Raw genomic sequence first — 25,156 nt, 5'->3', positions numbered from 1 at the left:
TCGGTACTACAGTGGCGCTCAAAAGTCTTACGATGATATGAAATCCGTTGTTATTTTGATCTATTATTTTCTTTATTTTATCTGTATTTTTTAGCAAACAAGAGTTCGTTTCCTACAGTCATGTGGAACATCTAATTTTTTTCAATCAACAATTATATTATATTTGTATTTTATATTCGTTTGTAACTAACCCGATTACTATCTTTGTTATAATACTTTTGAGCGCTACTTAGGTCTAATTGTGCAGCATATGAGTTTACGGCGATACGGTTGAAAAAATTTGAAGAAAACTTGAGATTACAGTTTAAAGTTTCTACTGTAACATTCAAGTTTCGTCTAGTCGGAAAAATGACATCAGAATTCTTCGATCGTGCTATTTTTGGAGAAAGAAGTAAACGATATGTTGTACGTTACGCCTACTCAAAAATGACCCAATGTGCTGTTCTATGGAGTTAACGTAAGAAATCAAGGCAACGCCGCAAATTACAACAAAGCAATTTATTACCATGTAAGTATTACGTTGATTTATATACTCTAAAACATATAACGCTTTTCGTCCCACGCATAGATTCATTTTCTAATATTTTATTGTAGTTCGAGGCCCATGTACCTATTCGTACGTAATAATAATAATTTTTAATTTACTATGAATTGACTGAGCAACGGACAAATGTAAATAAATAAGGTTCATCGCTTTATAATACGTAATCAACAGTGAACAATCAAGGGGGTATTTCAGTCTGGAAATTTCGAAACATATATTTATTTTTTTTCGTATATCTTTGAAGTCGAATCCTTTACGCGTATCTTGAGCAAATATGATAGAAAAAAATTCAAGAATAAGACTAAATTACAGTCGTTTATAGGAAACGGTGCTCGTCGTGACTTTTCGGAGATCCGGGGAATCGGCGTGACGGTCAGTCGGGACACTTTCTAACAAAGAAAATGCCAAAATGTTTTTGTGTCGATCACAAAGGTTCGAAAATAAGTCCCGGTAGACTGTGCAAAACTAGAAAAAAGTAGCTACCGGTAAATACAGTAATATGAAGCGATGGAAACAGCGAGCACGAGCACATCGACTGAAAAACTGAAAAATATATCGAGGAACAGAAATCAATGCCAAATTCGGATAAAGAATTTTACATTTTGTTGCTGCATTTTCGGCTATCAGTGATTAAGTAAAGACCAAAGTTTGTGATGGCAACGTAGAGTTTTTTGCATTGAGTATTCGTGGGATGCGTTTTAAAATTCTTGTAAACTGTGAATCCTGCGACACAAGAGATCCTTTGAGCCCGCTTATCGGAGGTCACGCTTATGATATAAACGGTCGTATTAATTTCATCCTGAAATTGTTAGGACATGGCTTAGCTGGTATTCAAAAGTTTTGTAGTATCAGATTCATTTAAACTAATTACTAAGACCGCATATTCAAGTACAAATAAAAATATCTGGTGTGCGGCGAAGATTCTGTGTCATGAAAAAGTCAACAGCAGCAGCTCAGAAGTGTGCAGAACCGATTGGTCATATTGTTTTCAGCGACGAAACATGGAAAAAGAGAGGCTTTCCAACTCGGTGCGGTGTGACAAGTGTTATCGGTTTTTATTCTAAGAAGGTGCTTATTATTGTTATCATACCTTTTTACTGCAAGGCTTGCACTAGCTGGAAAAACAAAGCTGACCGCAAATACAAGCCGGCGGCTAGTTGATTCATAAAAAGAATCATGATTCTGACCCTTAAAGTGTGCTTCCAGACTGGGATATCCCCATTCATGATAAATACTTTCGATCATACAAGCCTTTGATCATTTTCTAAAAAGTGCAATAGACAATAAATCGACACTTCCTTATTATTATTAGCGTCCCTTGTCACAGATACGCAATTTCCACAGATCAACACGATAGAATTTATCTCTGCCGATACAACAACACAATGTCGACTTGAATTCACTGATCTCTTGGTATTGCTAAGTAACTGTAACTCGTAGTCGGCATTTGGAAACGGTACTTGTCTCGGTCTGTGAGTACAAGTATCTCAATTTATGTCGCAAACCCTTAACTATACGAATTCTCAAATATGTGCAGTAAAACACACAATCGAACAATACATCAGACAATTGCCACATTCCCAAAACCTTCAGTGCAACATCAACGACCATGCTTCATAATTCATAGCATAATCAATCCACATGTACCTGTGATCTTTTTAATTACTGTATTCAAGTAATTGTACAATCGCCGACATTTTTGGTTTATATAGGCATAAATTGTAACCACAATACATTTTCTACACTGCGAGAATAACTGATTTATAACATTAACAGCATTGATCGTACATTCTTCTGTCGTTAGAAATTTTCTGTAATATGGCTATGTACAAAATCTTGACACATGGTATATTATAAAGAACTATCGTGTCCTAAAGGCATTTTTCGATTATAGTTTTACAGGTATATTCAATTGTCATTTTCAATAGTAATATATGATACTCCTGCTTATTTTCTGTTTAAATTTCCTTTGTTTTAAAAATAGTTGTAAAGTAGATAACTTCAAATTGAACTGGCATGTAATTAGATTCCTTGGAATTGTCTATACTCTGACTACTAAGAATAACAGGCAGCAGCAGGAAAGGTGATCGTCCATCGAAAGAATATGCAACTACCGAGGTGAAAGACGATGATTAAAAAAATCCTAAAGGCACGTCAGTTCGTTTTAAATATTCCTTTCCAATGTGTATTGTTACGTTTAAAGTAGAGTAATGGAGCCAGTAAGCAACCAGTTAAAGTAGACAAAAACAACATTTAATTACCGTGTAGGTAGGTACTACAATGAGTGTATTGAAATTGCTATTCACTATAACATCTACCATATCTAGTCATGATGAGAACGATTTGAAAAATCGTGAACAAGGTGGTAGAAAAAAAGGTATTACAACCTGTCTAGATACTGTTTTGTACTGATAAATATTACTTTGAAACGTGCTCGGAAAGTTCAATTTTCGAAATCTAAGGAGCGTGCGTAAAGTGCCCCATTCTCAAACAATTCGGAAAAACAGCTTTGGCGCGCGCACAGCTGAAATGTTCTATTGTCCACACTAGAGTAGTTTTTGCGCATGCGTAATTGCAGTAACTGAATTTTCCGCACTGTATCTTGAGCGTAAGTTAATTAGCCTCAATTTGACGCGCTGTGAGTTGCGCCTTCAGTGCTTCTCAAACGAAACTTTCCTTCACGGAAATTATATATATACAATAAATAGCGTGTGTCACGAGTACGGGTAGACGATATCTGATTCGTGTGATTACTGGCAGTGCACACCTAGGCTCATGCTGCGTTCATACAATACTCGTGCGATAGCAGCACGCCTTCAGCCCACGCTGCAGACCTCAAATTCAACGAAAATAGCCCACTTTCCGCATTTGTAGCACTGTATACTATTCCTCGACCTATTAACAAAAAATTGATGGTACCACGTCTCCACACACCGAAATCGAAACAATGGTATCAACAATTAATGTTGGCATAAGTTTTCCTCTACACTCTTCGGCAATCTTTTGGCAAACGAATGGTGTAACAAGATTGCAGAACTCATGGGTTGAACTCTACAGGAACGAGAAGAGTGAACTTGGGTTGGTCGATCGAGGACTCCTCAGAAACGCAAGCGCTGATACTGTCCAAGAGATTCTGGACGGCATTCCGAGTTCCAGGATGTTTCCTCTTGATGTGCTCCCTGCGATGCTTCGCCTGCTTGAAGGTGCTCCCGCATATCTCGCAGGCGTACGGTCGTGCGGCTTCGTGTGACCGCCTGTGACCCTCGAAGTGGCTCTTACGGACAAACCTTTTGCCGCATTGATCGCAATCGAATTGGAACCTGCCCTCGTGGGCAGCGACATGCGAGTTCAACGTCCATTTTGACTTGAACGTCTTCCAGCAATAGTCGCAACGGATTTTGTCAGGTGCGTTGTTGTTCGCGTTTTTGTCAACGTCCGCGATCGCGGGCTGCTCCGAAGCCGCGAACGTCTTCCCTTGAACCTTGTCAAGGTGTTCCTCATTTGTGAAAAACTCCTCCTCCGTATTATCGATCTGAGGTAGTGACCTGATGCCTCCCAAAGAAGTCTGTGCTCCAAGGAGGCCGCAGCTTGTGTGCTCCTTCATGTGCGTCTGCAATTGACCGTCGTCTTCAAACCTCAGACCGCATAGAGCGCACATCGTGGAAATTGATTTCTAGAATAAAAGTATGATCATTTCTCACTTATTAGATACCCACTACAATCATGTTCTCGTTGTTTAAATCACAAACTATTAATTACTTTATTTGTAAGTTCTTCGTCAAGATTAAAAGTTTGAATTTAACCTAAAGAGTATTTGACAATATGTATCATATTCTGATAGAAACAAGTGGATCAGTGGTTTGAAACATTGCGGGGTGAAAATCACTATTCTGTAGGTTCATCATTATGAATAAATCATTGATTTTGAAATAGTCAAGTTTTTAAAATATGAATATGTTTCGCGTTATTATAATTTACTGCATTTCATATAATTCTGTAATTGCGAAATAAAGATTGTTCTGAAACGTGAATCAGGACCAATTTTTTTTTTCCAGTCAAATAAATCCCTTGTACATCCATCAAATCTATTTTTGTGTGTCATCACCCCATCTGGATGTATGAAGCTTCGATATTAAAAGCGGATCGTACATAAACTTTACGATATTTATAAAGCCCCCATGCGCGTTTAAAATCTTTGCATCAATATACAAGTTTCAAAGTACACATCCAATCGGCATCAGTTGAAAGTGTTAATCGTATCAGGCGACTCGTGGATGAAATGGTAATACAATTTGAATTGTAATCACTTTATGGAAATTATTGAACCTAAATTTCTCGTTAATATCGACAATATATGTACAGATATTAAATCGTCCGTCAATCATCTTCCTGTGAGCTTGTGTGTTTAAGTCCGACAGATTCAACGTAATTTTCATTTCAATTTCTTGCGACATTCTGTATTCAGTGTAAAATACAGAAGTCGGCCATCCGGGGGAAAAATGTTTTAACCACTAATATAAGTGCTTCAAATTTTAATTGTAAAGACGAATGTTTTCAATTACTTGCAATAGGTTTTGGTAAGTCGCGATGGAAAAATGTATAATCCGCAAATCAAGACCACGCTAATGTTACTAGAGATTATTTTCAATCATGACATCATGCAGACACGAAGCATTTGGATTATTTTAAAATTCCATGACCGATGCCGACAGTTCAACGACACATAAAGAACGTTTCTTAAAATTTAATCAAGCCCAATTGCAAAATAGATATCCTGCCTGCTTTCGTTTCTAATGAAACGACTCAGTTGAGCCTCACGCCAAGTATATTAAAAGAAAAAACATTTTTTTAACCCAGAATCTACACTTAATTGCAATACCTTATCATGCGTTGCCAGATGAACCTTGAGTTTCTTTTCGTGGCCATATCTCTTCTTGCAAATATGACAAAGAAAATTCTGCGATTCCTCCTCGCGTTGAATCGTCCTGTCGTGGATCTGTGAGTGTTTCTGCAGTACAGCGTCGCTGAGAAAATGTTCGCCGCAGGTTGAACAGCGATGAACGCGGACGTTGACGGTGTCCGAAAGCCTCTCTTTCTTCGCCTCATGCCGAGCTATGTGGCGCTTGAGGTCGTGCGCCCTGGAGAAGGCCCTGCCGTAGCGACTGCAGGTGGGAAAAGGGCATCCCTTCGAGTTGTCGGCTGGTCGGGATCGTCCTGGGGCAGTTGCAGTGGCCGGATAATCCTTGCCACAATCGTTGCAGGCACTGGAACGCGCCTCCTCCGTTGTCACTTGGCTGGCCAACGTCGAGACCTGAGCCGACAGCGGAATCACGATCGAGATCGTCTCGTTGGATCCACTCGTCACGATCGGACCGACATGGATGGCGGAAGAGCCGCCGAGTTTTATCTTCTCCGAATCCGTCGCGCTCATCGTCATCTTCTTCTTCTCGACTGTAAAATAAATGGTGCAGATAAATTGAAGGGTGGCCATAATTTTTCCTGACTCAATTAACCCACTCAATTTTTTGCAATAAGAGAAAAAACAACGGGAAAACTCAAGTAAAATATAAGGATACTGTAGAAATATCCGTATCGATTTTTATTCACTACATTTTCATTATCGACATGTAATACGAAAACCCGTATTAATGAGTACCATTTCATCCTCGTAGCATAAAAGGAATTGAAACAATTGATACAGGTATGTGCTATATAAAATAGCCAATTTTGGTCTATTTCTATTCGATATTCAGCAAAACATACCTTAAAGAGGTATAGAGTACCAGAATCAGTTTATTGATGAAAATCATTGATAATTGTGTCGTACATTCGAAATGCCGGAGAGCACCAAAAAACTCCCTCAAATAACCACATGGGTTATTGGGTTTTATACCATCCTAACTGAATTAGGTTTTCATAATTCCTCGACTTTTTCCTGTTTTTCTGGCCAAAAGGAAGCTAAAATTCCAATACATTTTTTTGACTTTCCCATCGCAAACGTTTTCTTGACATTACCCGGTTTTCCAATTTTTCTAGACGAGTGGCCGTCCTGTTCCAGTAACCTTTGAACTGCGAATGGTGTCCATATTCTCCTGAATCGAGATTCTTAAGGTTCGTGTTAACCGATCGGCAAAAAAACGCTTACCAACAGCTTGTGGAATTAGATTCGTTGGAAAGCAACTCATGTCTACACCTTTCGAAAGCGCGTGTGGTTACCCATTGCAATTTGTTGATAAAAACGAAAGTAGGCGGCGAAGATATATAAGATAAACTTTATGACCAGGGAGTACATCTGAGGTGAAAATCTTTACCCATTTTCTTCTTCTATTCTGTAACTCAATTCCCAATCCTCACTTTCCATCGGCGCGACGCGACGCCCCCAATGACTTCTAATTATTAAATCTGATTTTTAGTTGTATATGAATTATCCATGACGAAATTCGTTTCTGCGCAGGTAAGAAACATACAGGTCGCATTTTCACATATTTTATGGGCATGGATCACAACTTTAACCTACATGAAGTGGATGCCATAGTTAGTCTTTACTGACCGAGTAAAATTTCACTAATTTTGACCATATTATTCACGCTTACGCATCACTGAAGCGAAAAAGCTGTAAATAGGGCCGTTGTACATGAAATGACGTTTACAATAAAGTCAAGAAATGTATTTTTGTAACTGAATAACACTTATCACTGGAATGAATTTTCTGCCATTATTCTTGAGTAAAACATAAAGTTTTTGGATATTTTTATTTGACATTGCATGTAGAATGGCGCTACGTACAGCTCTTTGCTTCAGTGATGCTTAAGCGTGTATGAGTCTAAATACGTGTAATTTTCCTTGGTTGCTAAGAACTGGTATGTTATACGGTATGACAAATAGTGACCATTGAATTAGGTGATGAACTACATCATTTACAAGTTAATTAAAAATTACCAGGAATAATAGTTGGAATAACATAACTAATAGTTTTATGTAGTGGATTCCAATTTCATTAAAAAAATTACTGTCTTTTTTCCACGACTACTCGTAAATAATACTAAAATACATATGAAGTCCAATATGAACTATCGTCGCTTGAACAAATGTCAAACAATTGGAAGTTAAATCACTCTAAAGATAATTCAATATTTATTTGCTTGACGGATGTTGAATGGTGTGAATATTTTTAAAACATACGATTCATCGACAGAATATAATTTTCATACAGCATCGATATGATGGCGATGAGTCGTTCTTCCTAGCATACAGATATTCATACACGTGGAGAGATGAATGTCCAATTTATTTTGAAACACTACGTAACGCCACCTGTATACAACTACAGATGGTCGCAAGATCCTGCTTACGTGATACAAAAAGACTATTGACATTATAATTATTAAAAAGCGTTACAAAGAAACTTATATCCAAGATTATGTTGAAAATAGAAAATATTTGAAAAAGATTTGCGAACGATGAAATGTACCTCTACATGTATTAAATGTGACTGTCAATCTCGCAGGTTGTTATCACAGAACATGGATGATCAAACTCATCGCAATATTACTTTAGTACTGTGTAGATAACATTAGGATTCTACAAATACTGAAGTTATGATATAAATCCTGTCAAGTATGTGCTGTTGTGTTTCAATTTCAAATGGAAGATGACGCAACTAAGTGTCTATGTAGTGGCACAAGAGTTCAATGACGAGTTGTATTTCACGCGAAAGAAAGGATTATCGATTAAAATCTAAATATACCGTCTGATGATGATTTGCTATGAGTTTCTGTGGAATATCGATAGAATTCTAGCGGCACCGAATTCTGCTGTGTAAAATCGGTGACAGAATTGCAGTGAAAATAAAGTATCATAAGTAGAATATCCGCACTAAAGTTTAGTCAATATCGCACTCGATGACGGATTTCAATAGGCAGGGAAGCGGATAATCAGTTGTTCTAAATACGTACAACTGCCTCCGTAACAGTGAAATAGTGCTTGGCGCCATTGGATAAAGCAAACAGTCTATGCTCAGCGAAAATAGCTATAAAGACCACGTCTCCGTCTGAACTTACGAAAATGATAACCAATCGCAACTGTCTTACTCAAGATCGCAAACCAACACAAAAGTCGCTTCGGGAGTCTGAATATTAGATTTAAGGCGCGACGAAGACGTAGTCGACATAAAATGGAAGAGCAAGGTCTGAAAGCAGGGCGCTCCAAATCAAATAAAGTCCCATGTACACCACGTTCTGGTCACACGTGCATCACGGTGGCAAATCAGCGATCGTTGTCAGTATCAGCGAATCATCGAAAAGGATGAGGTGTCTCAGGAGGCCTTGAAATGTTTAATATGTATGTATGTATGTACATGGAGAAGCCCGCGTACGCACGCAACACTCGGACGACCCTGAGTGTAGGAGAAGTTGAATATCGGTGGTACGGTAGGCAGCGAGAAGTAGGAGAAATCCACAGCCTCACTACATAAGCCGCAAGAGCCGTGGTCAACGGTCTAACGCATCCTCCAGACGCGCGCCTATATGTATAGTCTACGTGACTCACCGTTATTCTCTGGCCGCTCCCGCTGCCAGCTGCGATGGTTTCGGTCTGATCGAGGGGAGCAGGCCAGCCGGGCCAGCCCCAGGTGCAAACGAGGAATAAACGAGCTTTGCGACAGGACGGTCCCGGGGATTGTTAAACGACCACGGGTGAATACCACGGGAGACCTCGGGATGCGGCGGCGAGGGAGAGAGTCTACCGTTTGCCTACTACCACCCGTCACTCACTTTCTGCCGCCCGAAGAAAGTGTGCTACTGCGCTGTGCGCTGCGCCGTGCCGCTAGGTATCCAACACACAAGTCAACTCGAACGGCGGCGATCGTCCGAACCGAAACGCTACCCAGGGCCGTGAGCACTCGGTATCGAACCCCGACCAACTCTCGAAATCCCCCCACGTTGACTTTCTTGGAAAAAAAAACCGGCAGAAGTGATTGGAAAATCCGGGATCTCACAATCACCTCACATTCACCGCAGGCTTAAGAAATTTGAATCCATTCTTTGTCTCCAATACTTTATAATAATAATTGGACGAGAATCGTTAACTGTAGACAAAGGAGATGTTTCTAGAAGTAGAAGATTTTTATTTTAACATTCATATAACGTCATTTCTTCACGTTTGTGACAGTTTTCAGTAGTCTTAAGTCTGCGCTACGTGTACGGCAGTAACTTATAGATGGGTGAGTCATTAGCATCAGTTTTGCTCTGACCATTGAGTAATCTATCTACTGGTGGTATAAATTCCAACTAATAAACGGAATGTATCAAAGAGAGAAAAAACTTTGACAACTATCATTGTTACTAGGATGCAGCATATCGTTTGCTGACATTAGTCGGAATTGAGGATAACATCCAGCTCCTGTCTCGTTTTTGGAAGCCATGTTCCTTGATATTACCACAGCATGCGCGTATATACGACCTCATTTTTATTTAGATATCAGCGTCCTGAAGTTGTTTTGAATTAGATCGGCGCATAAGACATCTTCAAGACGTATTGAAGATGTCCGAGAATGACAACATTTTTCTTGATTATCTGGGCTTATGTATTCAGGTTTTGGACAGAATTCTAATTCTCACTTCTATTTATACTGCGGAAACTGGATGAATAATAATCTGGATGAATTTGAAAAAGGCTACTTGTTTGTCTAACCCGATAGCTCATCATCAATTAACGGTGATCAGTTGAAAGCTTGTAGATTGAAATCGAGATTGAAAACTGTGAAATTTCTACACCATGAACTCGTACAGTGTTACAAAATCGATATGATGACCGTTGACATACGCTTAATATCATGTTTCTGCTTTCCAATGGCTTCATAGCTCTTATCCCTTATTGAGCGGTATTCCACGTTTACCAAAACTAGACGAGTTACAATTTCATGTTCGACAAGAGCCTGATCACTGAAAATTTCGAGACGAAAACATATCGTCAGTAAAGGATGTCTCCTATGGCCTTTGTCAGTGCAGAATGCAGAATGAAAGTGTTGCTTGAGCAATATCTCGAAACAAATATTGTTCGAGTTTGAACAATTATCAACTGAAGGTAATGAATGGTAAGGATACTTTTAAACACTGGCGACGCTTTGATCTTTTTTCGAAGATATTTCGGTCTGTGACATCGCAATGACTGGAACACCAAATTTTTTCGACCACGGAGTGCGGATTATCTGCAATAAATTCGGACGTCGCTTTTAAACGTTCAAACAAATAAAATTGATGTGATTTTACGCAGCTTTAGCATATTCTATAACTTACAATTAATTGAAACTGAAGCTCCCAGGTGCTAAGAACCAAATAGTTGTACGCCCTTTCGAGTTCAATGCGCAAGTCTAGCGGCACTAGGGCGCCCTAAAAAGCGATGGCCAAATGGCGAACAACTCTACGTCGGGAGGCGTGCACATGCGTGATTCGTTTGGACCTACCTATAATGCGTGTTAATTAAATGAGTACGGATAATAGATACGCTGGAAGGGTGAAACACCCGTACGACACGTATATTATTGCCGCACACTGCTACTAACAATAAAACTTACAAATTTTCTACTGTTCTACTCACGTAATTGATACGATGCGCAAAGAGCGAGATTTTTATGAAATTATTATACGAATACGCAAATGTTTTCGTTTCTGTACCTGGCAGGTGTCGTTGATTAATTGTGCCAGTTACTTCACGTACAACATGTTGCGGTATGCACACTCCTTATCGTATTTTCATTTCTATTCCATGACATATATTTCGTTATTATCTTTTTTTCCAACCAAAATATCTGCCGAGAATCAAGAGACCACTGTTCTGCGTGCAGTTTTGAAATTCGCTATGACAATGATGGAATCGTACCTCAGTTGTTTAGCTGTCATTCCGTTCAACGTAAAATAGTACCTTATTGTCAACAAATGTCAAAAAATTATGGTAAAATTAGAAATGTAACGATGATCACATTGATTCTGCGCCAGTTTGAAACAGCTTTCGAAATATGTACGATATCTGGAAAACGATATATTCCTCGATATCGGCGAATTCTCAAATCTTTGAAAGTTGTTTCACGTTAAATATAGTTACATATTAAGACTGATTTCAGCAGTAGGATGTCAAATCGGGTAAACCTACTTCTCATCTTTAAGTGTTCAATAGAAAACAAGAGAATCGCTTGAGATTCGCATTTACTTAAACGAGGTAAGTGATGCCGAACACGTCATTATTGGAATTGCAAAACATGAGCACAAATGTAGTGACATACAATTTGATTACGCAACTAGCGAGGAATCCTCCCTCCGGGCTTCGAGCCATATGCATGTATGAGTGGTCTACTCAATTTCTCGGAGCTGGTTGAGTTCTTCAATCAAGTAATGGTGAGGATTACGCACCGAATACTAGCCAAGAGCTTAAAATAAAATACGGCCGTACCGCCGGAGTGCTAATTAAATTGAAATGCGCGGTATATGCAACGTCCGAACCAATATTCTTGCGGGTCAGCCGCGTTTCATGCAATAACTACTGCAACTGCGTGAGATTGATTTCATGAAACTGTGAAATACAATTCTTCAAATATCAGCGTACAGAATGTAAAGGCAAAGTACTTATGAAACTACTTTACAAATTGTTGTGAGTATATTTGTCAAACTACTGTACGCGGCGATTGAATCTTTGATCTTCGTCTTGTAGATAGCATTAGATGCAAAACAACATATATAGCACAACCGTACTATGTTCAAAATTCTGTCCTATTTTTGTAGCTCCAAAATCGTCATGCGGAGATATAACGAGGCATAGTTGAGATATCAGAAATCGTTACAATTATAACACTGAACTGATTAATGGTGTTGTAGTAAAAATTATGCCATTTACTGAAATGAAATACGTGTTTCACAATATTTTCCCGATTGCATTTCACTATACCATTTAGGGCCGGATGCCTGTGCGTGGCTATCATTTTTGAGATCGGTTTATAATAACTAAATTCCTGTCACAAAGGGGGTTGCAGGAGTTGGTTTCTGAGCTCAAAATAATTTGAAATTTCTGATGAACTTTTGTCAACTCACTTTGTGTAAGAAAAATTATTTCCACTATTTTAAGTTATTTCGAAAATTCGTTTACAAACAAGTAAAGCGTAAAGAAACTTAGCCATAATACGTGACTACATGGAGTTCCTGTTTCAAGAATTTCATACAACTCTTAAATCAATATTCTGAATTTTCACAAAGTCACCTTTTAATTCTTATATTATTCTTAATTAGTGTCATTTTATCGTAAATTGTAATACTGTTTTAAAACTAATTACTCCATTATTATCAACAAAGTCAATGATATTATAATGTGTCAACTTTTTTCCCCACTGCTTTTTACATCAAACCGGCACAACGTATAATTTGAATTAAATTCTTGATTGTCTCTGCAGGGACTCCGATGTTTATGATTCATAGCAAGGATTTCCCACCACAAATCTGTAGATGGCTCGAAATTTAAAAAGAAATCTTAAGATGCAGTACGAGGCATAAATTTACAATGATGGAACATTGAGATTGCTTTATTAAACAGTATTAATGTATTATTGTCGACGATACCACTTTATATGGTGACTTCGACAGTGTCAATGGCTTCGTTGCTGTCATTAATAGCTGTCTCTTCATTTCCCCATTTGTTTAGCAATTCAATTCTATTTTAATTCTTTCTACCTACCCATACGCTATTGTCCCGAGTTTTTAAATTCCCGCGTCCGTCATAAGCCCTATTCCATTTCCTTAAAATGTAAACCTTTCTTCCAGCCTCATGCAAAACTTACAGCCTTGTCCATTTGAACGGTGCATACCCTGCAGGTATTTAGTACATCTTCAACAATTCTTGTTTTCATATCGTTCCATTACAAAATTTAGCACCCTGAACTTTTCATTAGTCTGATGTAAAAATTCAAATAATCGGCAATGTCACGGCCCAAACTGCGCTTCCGCACTCTGGAGGATGACAACGTTTGTGTACCTACTTGCGCCCATGGTGTTTGTACGATGAGATCCATTTCCTCAAATAGCAAACATAACAGTTAAATGAAGCTGAAACGAATTATCATCCACTCAACCAACGAAGCGAGATTAAAATAGCCCAGCGTAAGCGAGCGGCTAATCTGCGTTCTTTTTTATGCGCACAAGCTTAAGCTGTACCGTATTTGTACTGTTGTTGATATCTATGCGAGCTCCTAGTTGGGAACAGGTGTGTGATATCATGATATGCAGACTAATCGTATAATGTAATTAGTAATCAGAAGTTGGCATGGCACCCGAGAGATACATAGATAGAGAGAGAGAGAGAAAGAGAGAGAGAGAGAGAGAGAGAGAGAGAGAGAGAGAGAGAGACAGCACCCGTGGTCACTTGTGTTGAATATTTTGATAATTAAATTATTTCTGCTAATCACCTACATCCTGGTTGAATTTACCAATTTAGGTTGTTCATTAGATTTTCAGTGCTTGTGCGACGGCATTATACTGCCGCTTTAGTTATACTGTGTTCATATATTTCCTCACATTTTCATGCATGTAAATGTACTAAATGAAATTTTTTCGATTTCTTTCAAAATAGTTCGGACAACCCCTTTTTTGGAACATTTGTACATTACAAATTCAACAAAGGAATAATTACAATAAACGCCATGTCACATATTTAATGCACCGGATGTTCAAAGGCGAAAATTTCGGATGTCCGGAGGTCTAGCAATTGAATTTTGACGTTACCGAAAATTTTTCCTCTTCTAACGTTAACGATCGATAATCATCGACAATGAAAATCAGTTGACCGAATTCCTCAGTCCGGAAATAAACGTACAGTAGAGAGAAGCGCAGATTTCGAGCACCAGGTCCTCAACCTCTTGGATCTGGTGCTCCAGGTTCTCTACCTGATGGATCTCATTTTTCAGGACTAGCGCTTCAGATCCTCTATGTTCCTACATCCTACTGGAGGTACTCGTCCAGCACAAGTGCTTCGAAGTTTTGGCACTTCAGGTTCTCTACAAGGTGGATCTCGACGTCCAGGACTAACGCTTCAGGTCCACTGCGTGGTGGACCTCGATGTCCAGAACCAGCGCTCCGTAGGTTCGGCACTCCAGGTCCTGTACCCGGTGGATCTCCACGTCCACGACTCACGCTCCAGGTTCTGTACGTGGCGTATCTCGATATCCAGGACTAAACCCTCCGTAGTTTCGACGCTTCGCGTCCTCGACGTCGTACTCTGAACGTCCAGGATTAGCGCTCAGTAGGTTTGACACTGCAGGTTCTTTACGTCGAGGATTTTGACGTCGTGGACTAGCGCAGCGTAGGTTGCGCACATAAGTCTATTTTCCTGCATAATTTTAGCGATTTCTTCCTTCCATTAGTATCTGCTCAATTTATGAGTACTTATACGATTGTTTTATCTGAAAAAACAGCCTTCAATCGGAAAATAAACGCGAATAATATTTGCGATGAATAATTACGTATTACTCTATATTGTACGTCTACTGGCGTAAGGTCATAAGCGCCATCTTACCACGTTTTGATGTTGAAAAAGGCAAAAGTGCGTATATTTTTTTTGATCGTATGTCGGCTCAAAACGTGAAACAATGATCAGTTTAATCTTGAGACAAAGGTCGTTCGGACTGATAGATACGACCTTCTGCTACTGATTCAACCATCAAATCCTACGTCGACTAATTCCACAAGGTCATATCTGCCACAAATGTATTTTTTTCACTTCTAGGCTGAAGTATAAATTAATCGACTAAAGGTAAAAGGTCGTATGTGCTGGTAGATACGATCTTTTGGTCCTGATGAAAATTGAGAAAATGATCAACTACGGTAATCGCATAAGAGTGTAACCGCCAAAAATTATTAATGTTATTTCATTCATTTCGATAATTAACGATTCGGATAATCGACATTCAGAAAATCTACATCCTCACTGTATGACTTTGTTAATTTCAATTTTTGGTGCGTCTTGGTAGTCCTTAAAGAGTTTCCACAAAAAATAAGAAAAAAAAAAACACTACGATTCATCCGAGCACAATTATCAGGTAGACAGTTATATTGTACCATTTTACGAATATCCGGTAAACCACTGACAGCAAGGCTAATCCAATCGAGTGAGCGAACGTAGCGATCAAATGAGTACAACAATCAGCCATACTCGGCATACCGACTCCGAGCGAGCTATAGCGAGCGAGGGTTTTGAAGGTAATATATTGGTAATACGACGCAACTATTGCTCAGCAGTAAACTGTTATCTTTTTGTTATGTTATGTTGGTGCAACTGGAGCTCCAATTATAAGGATATCGGTTGTATGCATAATTTAAAAATAGTATCGTAGATCGCTGAAGTTTATGACTGTAATATCAATAGTGAAGCTTTATTTTCCTCGATTTCACTGGTCCAATTTTACTAAAACTGACTCCACTTTTCCCCTAGAATGATAATGGTCAGATCCATCCATCACAAACAACGCAGGTTTATCCCGTAGCCACATGTATGTGAAGAGAAAAGCTAAAACTACACTTGTGTTTGTACGTATACGTATGAAAATATTATTGTCTTACAGAAAGGGCCGTGAGTAGCATTTTGCAAGAAGTTTTGTGAAGGAAATTAGAAATTCCTTCTCACCTCTTTCATTCCTATTATACCATATTTCATTACCCAAAACTTTTTTCAGCATATTCGATCTGTGTGAATCCAGAGGTTCTTATTGAAGCAAAAACACGCACCTCCCTGTAGTACAAGTTTAATAGTACGTACTTTAATGTGTTATACAGTGTGTGCAGGTGTTGCGGGTAAAAGCGAGAGACGGCCGACTCTCCCGTCTAAGTGATCTGACTATACTGCGTCTATTACTGCATGGTGTAATCATAGAGAATACATCCGTAGGCTCTCCGTGAGACGACGTATTAATAACATAGTACATCGAAGCTTGCGAAACAACGTGGCGTTCCGTGCGCGTGCCAATTGCAATGAGAAATCGATATCTCTATAATTTCACCACATGTCAAGTTAAGGGATCCGTGAAGCCTGGATACATTTACAACAAGCTCATATTTATCGGTGCATGCATCGCACCACATCCACCCTTGCAGCGTGAGAGCCTTGCCACGTGCATCGAATCGTTGCGTAACGGCGAGAGAAGCAGGGTGAGTATAGTAGAATGGAGCATGTTATGCAAATGCAGACATGCAGATGTTCAGATTTGTACAATGATACGAGTTGAGATAGGCTTTGAAATTGATTCTGATAGAGCGCCGTGAGACAGCCGTTATACCTATAGTCAGACTGAAGGTGCTCGAGGAAATGGGCTTTCTTTCAAAGTAGCGTCGTGCGTCGTACCGTCCGTTCGAATTTTCATGAATAAGCAATCGGAGACAACCTCGCCTTGCCCCAGGAGTTGATAGCGTCCCTTCTCGCCATCTGTACCGGGGCGATTGGCAGTTTGACAAAACCTGAAACTCGGGGCGCTAAAATTTGAGCGAGAGCCTTTTACCACCGAGTCTCCGCGGCCTTGTAAGACGAAGCCTTGTAGTATGAAATGGATGGAACTTTGTTACTCGAATAACATGCCGTCAAACACGGGTCAGAGCTTTCTCACGTAACAGAGCAAAGCTGAGCTCAATTTCAAATATCTGGTTACTGGAAAGAAAGATTTCACACTACAAGCACCATGAACTACAAATATATCTTCCGTGGCCAAAAGGCAAAAGTCTACGATGTACCTTTGATCGAGTCGGGCCAATCTTCCGACGAATTCGGTGCCAAAAGCAAATCACTTTCCGTTATCGGTTAGTATTGTTTACCCACATATCTTCTCACTTATGGATTCTGGCCACGTGGTTGTTTGCACAGAAATACAATGTCGGGGTTAAGTAATGAGTAGATCCACAATAACGCGGAGAGATCCCCCCCTCCCGAACGAGTCAACATATGCGCTTTCATTTCCGCAAGCAAGATTAATTGTGATTTGCGTGTAAGGACAAATCAACTGAACTTATCGTATAAGCCGACTTCAGCGTTCATTGTCATATTGACTCTGCGATAAGAAGACAAAAAAAATGAAATTTCAAATCAAGAATGAGAAACTGCAGATAAAACTTTGCCTTGGTTCCTGTTTTTCAGTCACCTCTAAGCAACAAGAACCTAGTGAAGGAGTAAATTGTGATTGCGAAAATAGCATCACATTTTGTATTGACGGAGGTAATACTCTCACGACTTGGACGGTCAACTTTTTCAGTATATTAATTTGAGCATTTCTCAAATTCACAACTTCGTCATTTAACACAAAATACATTGGTAATGAGCTAAATTTCCAGCAATATAATTACCATCAATTTGAAATAGTACCGTCATCGCGGCTTTTTACTCATTTTATTTCGCTACAAAAACTTCGCAATACTCATTAATGGACAATGCATGCTTCTTACATCTACAAGGAACTATTTATCACAATGAGCGGCTCGGTGATTTCACTCGATAAATTTGCTGTGCAGGTTTCACCCGCTGCTTATGAAAACGTAGTTGATCTCAAGCTTTAGTTTATCGAAGTTGAAATCATAACTGAACTAGATACTCTTGCAGTTAATTTGTTCCACGTGGAACAGTGCCGCATATCTGGTAAGTGCAAGAAATACACAATCGCACGATCAAAATGGAATTGTTATCATTAGACATCAAGCGTTTGTTCAAGATCGACAGATACATTGAAATAGTTTTGTCCATCTGAAAGTCACTCGCATTGTCCGTTAGACAAATATTTCGGTGCTATATTGAACTACTAATCTACTTTGGGTGTTCTTGCATTCAGGTACTCAAATATCATTAACTTGCTAATGATGATCAGGATTCATCTTTTTTTTACTTCGCAAGAGGGTCGATCAATCCTCGAAACTCATCGACCTTACTTTACTGATTGTACAAGTTAATAAGTATCAAATCAAGCCATCCAAAGCCTAATCAGGAACTGAACCATTCGATTCCCTCAATTGACACTGCACTCCACCCCAATGCCACAAATCAACTCTAACATTGCGTCTGCAATAGCGCATATGAGGAAGTGCGAACGTCTGTGTTGAGAAATGTATCGACAGTACCTATTCGTGATTTCACGAGTTTCTGTCAGCTCGAATGGTGTCTCTAATCCATGTTACATAGTGCTTCACACGGGTGTAGACATCCGGGTAACCAGGCTGCGCACACCCCGAGCCAAATGACGTGACACCGGCTAATTCCCAGTCGCCGTTTGCGCGCCGGCACTGTAGCGGACCTCCTGAATCACCCTGAAAAATGGCGGATAAATACCTCGTCAGATTTTTACAGGTTTTTGAGATATTGTGATTGATTATCGCATGCACTCGTAAATAACTTAACGTTAACTCACAGTTTAAATTTATAATTTAAATAGCGACAACGATGTTTTCAAAGCCTAATGCGTCATTTTAAGTTCTGCTACAGATACTTGGAGTCTATTTCACGAAGAGAAATCCTTGAAAGTAAAAGTCGCACGGTCGAATATTCAATTATTTTGTTCACCTGTAGCATCTATACTAAAACTGCAAAAGTGAGAAAAGTCGAATTAAATATGAATTTGTATTTTTTTAAATGTATATTTAATTCGACCTTTCTCATTTTGCGATTATTTGTGGCGCCTGTAGTTTCTAAACCAAAAGCTTGCCCGCCTTCATCTTAGTCTCAAAATTTTCGTTTATTAACAAAGGGTTCATGAGAAAAATTTACAGCCAATCGATTTGGGCTAGTAATTCGAAAATTGAGTTGCTGTGTTTTTGAGAGCAGTAAAAATCGAAGGCGTGATCCAAAAATTCTGAAGCTCAGTAAAAGATGATTTTCTTGTACACTCTATCTCATATTTCAAAATTTAAGGAATCGCTTATGATAAGGGTCATACGTAGGTCGGTTTGGTGTGGAATGCCTCATATATACCAGCGATTTATGTGTGCTATGTATACTGGGCAATCATATTGAATCTATTATCTATTTCAGTAGCAGAGGAAATCGTGTTGCCGATTAGTACTTGCTCGTAACATATTTATGGTCGGTTGTAACTTAGTGTACATAAACATTCGAGTGAAAACACAAGAGACCGTCCAGAAAGGAAATCTGTTCTGATTCGATTAACCATGTCCGAAGTGTAATTGATCAACGCTAGCGGAAAGAATTGATTCGATATAGCTTTCCCCTTCAGTGCAGCGAAGGAAGTGCAGTCACGGGTGTAAAGGCAATGCATAGTCGCTTGTATAGTAATAAATCTACGAATAAATCGATCACTATACATAATGCTTTGTGATCCTGCTGAGAGATTGGACATTAACGATGTATCAGGTGTAGAGTTCAGTAAAATAAAAGTTCGATACAAATTCAGGTAGTAACAATCGATATTTAAAATCAAGATTAAACGAAGTTCTGAAAAGTTTGACTACAAAACTATTCCTTTGGTACAGGAAAAAATTGAAAATCGTGGATATTGACCAAAATAGGTGATAGTAACTAATGATCTGAGGCAGGTTAAACTATCGATCTCCTATTGTTAGTGCCAAATTCGTAGAGATTACTCAATTTCAATTAATAATAGCTCATTTTATTTGTAAATTAATTCTATACGAATCACGTGATATGAATTGTTGTCATCATGAAATTGAAGCATTAGTTTATTACGTCTCATCTATATTGATTTCATCCTCATGTCGTTTCATTAGATCAAAGAGCTAAGAAAATTTTTTTTTAAATTTCAATCAAGGCTATGGTTGATGATGCTCGAACGAATGTTCAAAGGTATTGAAAGGTATTGATAACTGAGCTCTTGCGTTTAAATTTGTTATTTTTTTGTTTCCTCGTATGTAGGAGACAATACCCTGACCTCATTTACATGGATTAAACTCATTGTTGGTTGCACTTGTCCCGTCTTCATTTCGTAATTCTTTTGTTTGGAAATTGCCATGGCTCGACTGTACACCTTACACATCTTTGAGGATTTAAATATTGGTAAAGCAAGTTTCAGACACACTAGAATGTCAGTTTACGCTGCATGATGCGAACCAAACTCTTAATGAGTCAAGCTCGTATAATTTACGTGGGCTACTCACTTTGTTTAATTTAACTTTTAATACATTGGAACAACTGTACTGTTGCTAATCTTCAAAGTCTGTACAAATTCGTGAAGATCTTATTCATTTTAGATAGGCAAGTTTTTACAGCTGAGCTAATTGTAAGTAAAAACCCCATTACCACGCAACTTCCAGTCGAACCATCGGTATGTCCAGCACAAAGATGCCCACCACGGATTGGCACGGTCTGTCCGTAGGCTATTTCGCAGTCTTCAAGCTCCAGCAGAGGGACGCTGGCCTCCAGAAGAGCTGTAGAAAGAGCTGGTGAAGGACCGGATCGACCCCAGCCAGATGCAACGCAGTGAGCTTGCTCCTGTAGCCTCACGTCCTTGTCAGGCAGACAGATTGTCCGCACCATGGATGACAGTGGGGCTGGTCTGACCAACTTTAAGAGAGCTGTATAACCAAAGTAAATTTAGATAAATTGCACAAAATGTATATGTGTTATCATTACGATAAAATTATAGCTGAATGGGTATCGCGTTACAGTGACGGCTTACATATTGCTGGAATTACAAGAAAATGTGGTATATGTGGTACAGCCATTTGGTGGGACTCTAGTTGTCGCTATGTACCACATCTTATGATTGTGTGGCAATATTAAATCTATCGTGTTTGAGTTAACCACATCTTTTCAGTCAAGTAAGGTCTTAACATCAATTTATTGGTTCACCAGAATCAAATCATCGCAATATTTACAAAAAAATCTACCACGAGTGACCAAAATCAACAAAAATAGTGACATGCATACTGAATTCTCTGATTCCAGCTACAAAACTCATTTTTATTTTTTACCCAGGATTAATGGTTAAAAATGAAAATAGTCAAGGACTGTAGCGTAATCACGACTATAGGAATTTCTCTCACTGTGCACACGGATGGTATAATTATAGGTGATGGGCTCACGGCTGATGATTTACTTACCTATATCGTGGACGTAGTTGTTGAAACGTTCGTGTTGGATGACCCTTTCTACCGGAAGCCGAGCAGATCCTCGTCGCCTAGAGTCCAGCTCCCATTCACCAACCACCGCTGTCCATAAGGCGCCAACGGGCAAATTGAAGAGTTCGCTGGAATCAAGGAAAATTGTTTTTTCACTGATACTCGATAAATCAGTATTATGCCCAACAACAAGATCTCGTGGGTCGTCGTAATGCAGATCAGTAAGGGTTATAGGATGCTTTGTCAAAATACTTTTGTGAAAAACTATAACACATCATAATCAAAGTTCTGAGTTTCTGGACCCTAACAGAATTCTCAGATAAAAGACTAGTAATGTATGCTTCTGGGTACACTGAATTTTAAGATTCCAATCAGACGGGGGGATTCGAAAGAACACATGTTGACATTTTTTACATAGCACTGATTGTCAGATATTATTATAATTTTTTTTTGACTCACGCAACCAGGATAGGTTCAGATATTGTGAAGAACATACATAGAGAATTTTCATCGATGATCTGTCGTAATTTTAATTTTTTTCGCAAAAAATAAATTACTATTTTCTACAGAATGAAATATGAGCGTAAGTTTCAGTTATTCTCACTAATAGAGCTTAATATTGTGGAACGGCAAAAAGTTTTAATTTATTTACACAAGTGACACATTTTATGATCTGGTTTTCTTAGTTTTTTTTGCAAACCCATAAAATCCTGCAATGGTTACAGTGGCCTATATGGAGTTGTTACATTATAAGGTTACTATTCCTATTTTGCCACGACAGTTTTTCTGTATTTCTGTAAATCATAATTCTAGTACACAATGATTTCGAGATTTTGAAAATGTCGAAATTATTGATTTGACTTAATCAGTTGTGAAAAATATACGTGCAGGATTAATCACTGACTAACTTGCGAGTCAGTTTAACATGTATTTAATTGTAGTGAGGATGTGACAATGTTATTGCTAAAATCGTAGGTAACTTGAAAAATTCCGTGGTCACAAAAGATCATTGTTTTACTCTACTTTTTTTTTACCTTCTGCCGGCTCATCCGTGAATTGACTGCAGCGTTTTGTGGACCGAATAAATTGAAATTATTAGAAATCTGTACAGCAAGTGAATCACGTAGAGCTGTGCTTAGTTCGTGGTAAAAGTGTTGTCCTAGTTATCGCTGATTGCTGTGAGTTAACGGACTGTTGAGTGAACTATTTACGCGTAGAGAGAATGAAATATCTCTTCATTTCATTTTCACTCGAACGAGAACGAGTGGGAAGGAAAAAGCTGCAATACAACCCGGTGGCAAGACGGCATCGCGAGGAGAGAGTCATCGAAGTAGACGAAGAGTTCTCTCCGCCTAATTAACAGATAGTGAGTATACTAACAGGATTGAAAATGTCTTATAATCCTCCGATTTCATGCGTCTGCATGGTGTGCCTTTGCGTATCTGATTCCGATCTACGAGGGGAGAACTTGTATATGTATACGTATACGTATATATACACATCATTTATACTCGTTGACGAACTTAGTTTCGCGTTTGTTATCGAGTTAAGAAGAGCGAATACCAAAGTCGCAGTTCAGAAACTTTTCACTCCTCTATGTGCTGCTTCCAATTCCTTGGAAACAGCGCGAGGAAATAGCTGTCGACGCGACAAACGAAGCGGCAACTAAAGCCTGCCGAGCATTTCGCGATTTAATTGAAATTTCGCATCGAGTTGACCCTTTTACCAATTCGTGAATTCAACGTGAATTTTCTGATCCGACAAAGCGCTCCAAGGTGACCATTAACGAATTCTGTGTCTCGAACAACGTACGCAGAAAGTTTTCAGCGATTTAAAAAAATCACATATAAGTAAATCAACTGTGTACAACATAAGTTTGTAGGTCAATTTTATAGTCGTTGTAGTCTGTCAGAGAAGTTTTTTCCATGAATATTCGTAACTTTTGGCAATTTCATAGAATTTGCACAAATTGTCAATTGCGACAATGCATAAAAAAAAACATGCACCATTGCATTGCACTTTTCAAGAAATCGTTTAGACCTATCATATTATACGTTTTCAGAGACATTAAATATGGAAATAAGTTTTCAGAGTAATAACGAAAGGAAATTTCTTTGCATTTCGTATCAAACAAAGTCAGGATTGTCACCCTGTAATATCGTTGAATTTTCCGATAATAAAGATTCAAAACTCATTCCTCGTATCGGATAATCAAAACAACCAAACTCACTGCGAATTCTGATCTTCAAAATCATTCGCTCAAAGTTTCATTCACAACCGACCAGTGTTTTACACATGTTATTCAAAACGAACCGGGGTCATGTTCATCTTACTTGTGGATGCAGTGGGCTGCGGTCAGCACCCACATCGGATCGACGAGAACTCCGCCGCACCAGTGTCCGATGAAGCCCATTTTCGGGTGAAGAAGTTGGAGCGAAACTTGCCAAGGCCAAGCGCCCCTTTTGCTCGGCTTCCCGTTGAAGATTCGCCCCGTGGTGGATGGCGTAGCGGTAGCCGTCCTCGAGTCGTTCGCAGCCCGTGACTGCCTCTGCGTAGGAGCGACTCGCCCGCATTCTAAGCAACTCAAAGAGTTTTGATTAATCCCTGGATGAATTGGCAATTCGCTCCATCCCTCATTCCAATCTGACGCGGAAAAAGGGAACGTGGAATAGAATGGATGTACCAATTCTGGCCGTACTCACGACAGTACGTATGATCGAAATAAGTTATACCCACAAGTGGTACAGGGGTGCTTCGATCTCTACCGACGTATACTAATTTTTCAAATAATGAAGAGTGCCAAGTATACAAACGCTTGTGCAAAATTTGAAAAGCATTGGAATCTAGTCGGGAACCGTGTAATTGAAGAGAGTCAAAGTCAAATCAAGAGAAACAGAATTTTACATAACTGTGTACTCACTTTCGTGCTCGTGCTTATCCAGTTTCATCATGCCCAGTCCATTATGCAAGAGGGCGACGAGATGAGCGGTCGCTACAAATGCGCGTAAATTCATCGCCCTTGACGGAGTTCGATAGGTACCTTTTGGAGACAGAGCCAATCTCACAGACTGGAAGGGTCGGTTCTGGTCTCACGCATGCTAGAACGAGCACTGGTTCGTTGGCGGGATATAATTTTTGGACCAATTAACTGGGGCGGGATGGTCGCGTTCTTCACAAGAGAACCTGGAAGTGACAGCAGACTCCACAGGCCAACCACACTTTCGATTTTTAGTGTAACGACTGACTCTCTCGCGTCAAGACCAATTGCTCGCAGAAAATCTGCGGACGTTGTCAACGACGCTTTGACGTTAGCGATCGGCAAGGAACTAGACCAGTTCTGGTCTCGTCTGCTCGTAGTCCTCGTCGTTCGTATCTTTGGTCTATGAGGCCCGCACTCCACGAGGAAAGTGCTTCGCTGACAATGAGCAGACACCGCCGAGGAAGGAGGGGACTCATCTTGAGCTGTAGCCTGCGAGAATGGAAACGGGACGCTGTCTAGGAAATCTCGCCCCTGAGA

At 39.4% G+C, this 25,156-nt stretch overlaps 2 protein-coding genes and 1 long non-coding RNA gene across 4 annotated transcripts; all 3 read right to left on the bottom strand.

Annotated features, from left to right (window-relative positions):
- Positions 1-483: 483 nt before the first annotated feature.
- On the bottom strand, positions 484-9,389 carry LOC124211652 (oocyte zinc finger protein XlCOF6). Of its 2 annotated transcripts, none has more exons than XM_046610951.2 (3): positions 9,092-9,389; positions 5,424-5,995; positions 484-4,217 (listed from the first exon to the last, which is right to left on the bottom strand). In XM_046610951.2, exons 2-3 carry the CDS (start codon positions 5,979-5,981, stop codon positions 3,582-3,584), a joined length of 1,194 nt encoding a protein of 397 aa, XP_046466907.1. In that variant the 5' UTR covers positions 5,982-5,995; positions 9,092-9,389; the 3' UTR covers positions 484-3,581. The 2 variants fall into 2 exon arrangements, with proteins under 2 accessions (XP_046466907.1, XP_046466908.1); XM_046610952.2 differs by lacking the exon at positions 9,092-9,389 and adding an exon at positions 6,560-6,984.
- A 335-nt stretch (positions 9,390-9,724) lies between these two features.
- LOC124211653 (uncharacterized) lies at positions 9,725-10,890 on the bottom strand. Its single transcript, XR_006881493.2, has 2 exons — positions 10,840-10,890; positions 9,725-10,751 (listed from the first exon to the last, which is right to left on the bottom strand). It is a non-coding gene; the product is annotated as an uncharacterized lncRNA (long non-coding RNA).
- Positions 10,891-17,928: 7,038 nt separating this feature from the next.
- On the bottom strand, positions 17,929-25,156 carry LOC124211191 (chymotrypsin-like elastase family member 2A). Its single transcript, XM_046610004.1, has 5 exons — positions 24,560-25,156; positions 23,973-24,213; positions 21,622-21,767; positions 20,819-21,093; positions 17,929-18,855 (listed from the first exon to the last, which is right to left on the bottom strand). Exons 1-5 carry the CDS (start codon positions 24,651-24,653, stop codon positions 18,682-18,684), a joined length of 930 nt encoding a protein of 309 aa, XP_046465960.1. The 5' UTR covers positions 24,654-25,156; the 3' UTR covers positions 17,929-18,681.

Source organism: Neodiprion pinetum, chromosome 2, assembly GCF_021155775.2.
Source record: "Neodiprion pinetum isolate iyNeoPine1 chromosome 2, iyNeoPine1.2, whole genome shotgun sequence".
Classification (NCBI taxonomy): domain Eukaryota; kingdom Metazoa; phylum Arthropoda; class Insecta; order Hymenoptera; family Diprionidae; genus Neodiprion; species Neodiprion pinetum.
The sequence above is the reverse complement of the archived record's forward strand: the minus strand, read 5'-3'. Positions and strand labels throughout refer to the sequence as shown.

Coding starts and splice junctions, on each gene's coding strand:
- LOC124211652 (XM_046610951.2), bottom strand. CDS start 5,981: ATGACGATGAGCGCGACGGATTCGGAGAAGATAAAACTCGGCGGCTCT. Junction 4,218..5,423: donor ATCTGGCAACGCATGATAAG/GTATTGCAATTA, acceptor CTTTTATTCTAG/AAATCAATTTCCACGATGTG.
- LOC124211191 (XM_046610004.1), bottom strand. CDS start 24,653: ATGAATTTACGCGCATTTGTAGCGACCGCTCATCTCGTCGCCCTCTTG. Junction 21,768..23,972: donor GCAGCCCACTGCATCCACAA/GTAAGATGAACA, acceptor CCTTGATTCCAG/CGAACTCTTCAATTTGCCCG. Junction 18,856..20,818: donor GTTCGACTGGAAGTTGCGTG/GTAATGGGGTTT, acceptor GCCATTTTTCAG/GGTGATTCAGGAGGTCCGCT.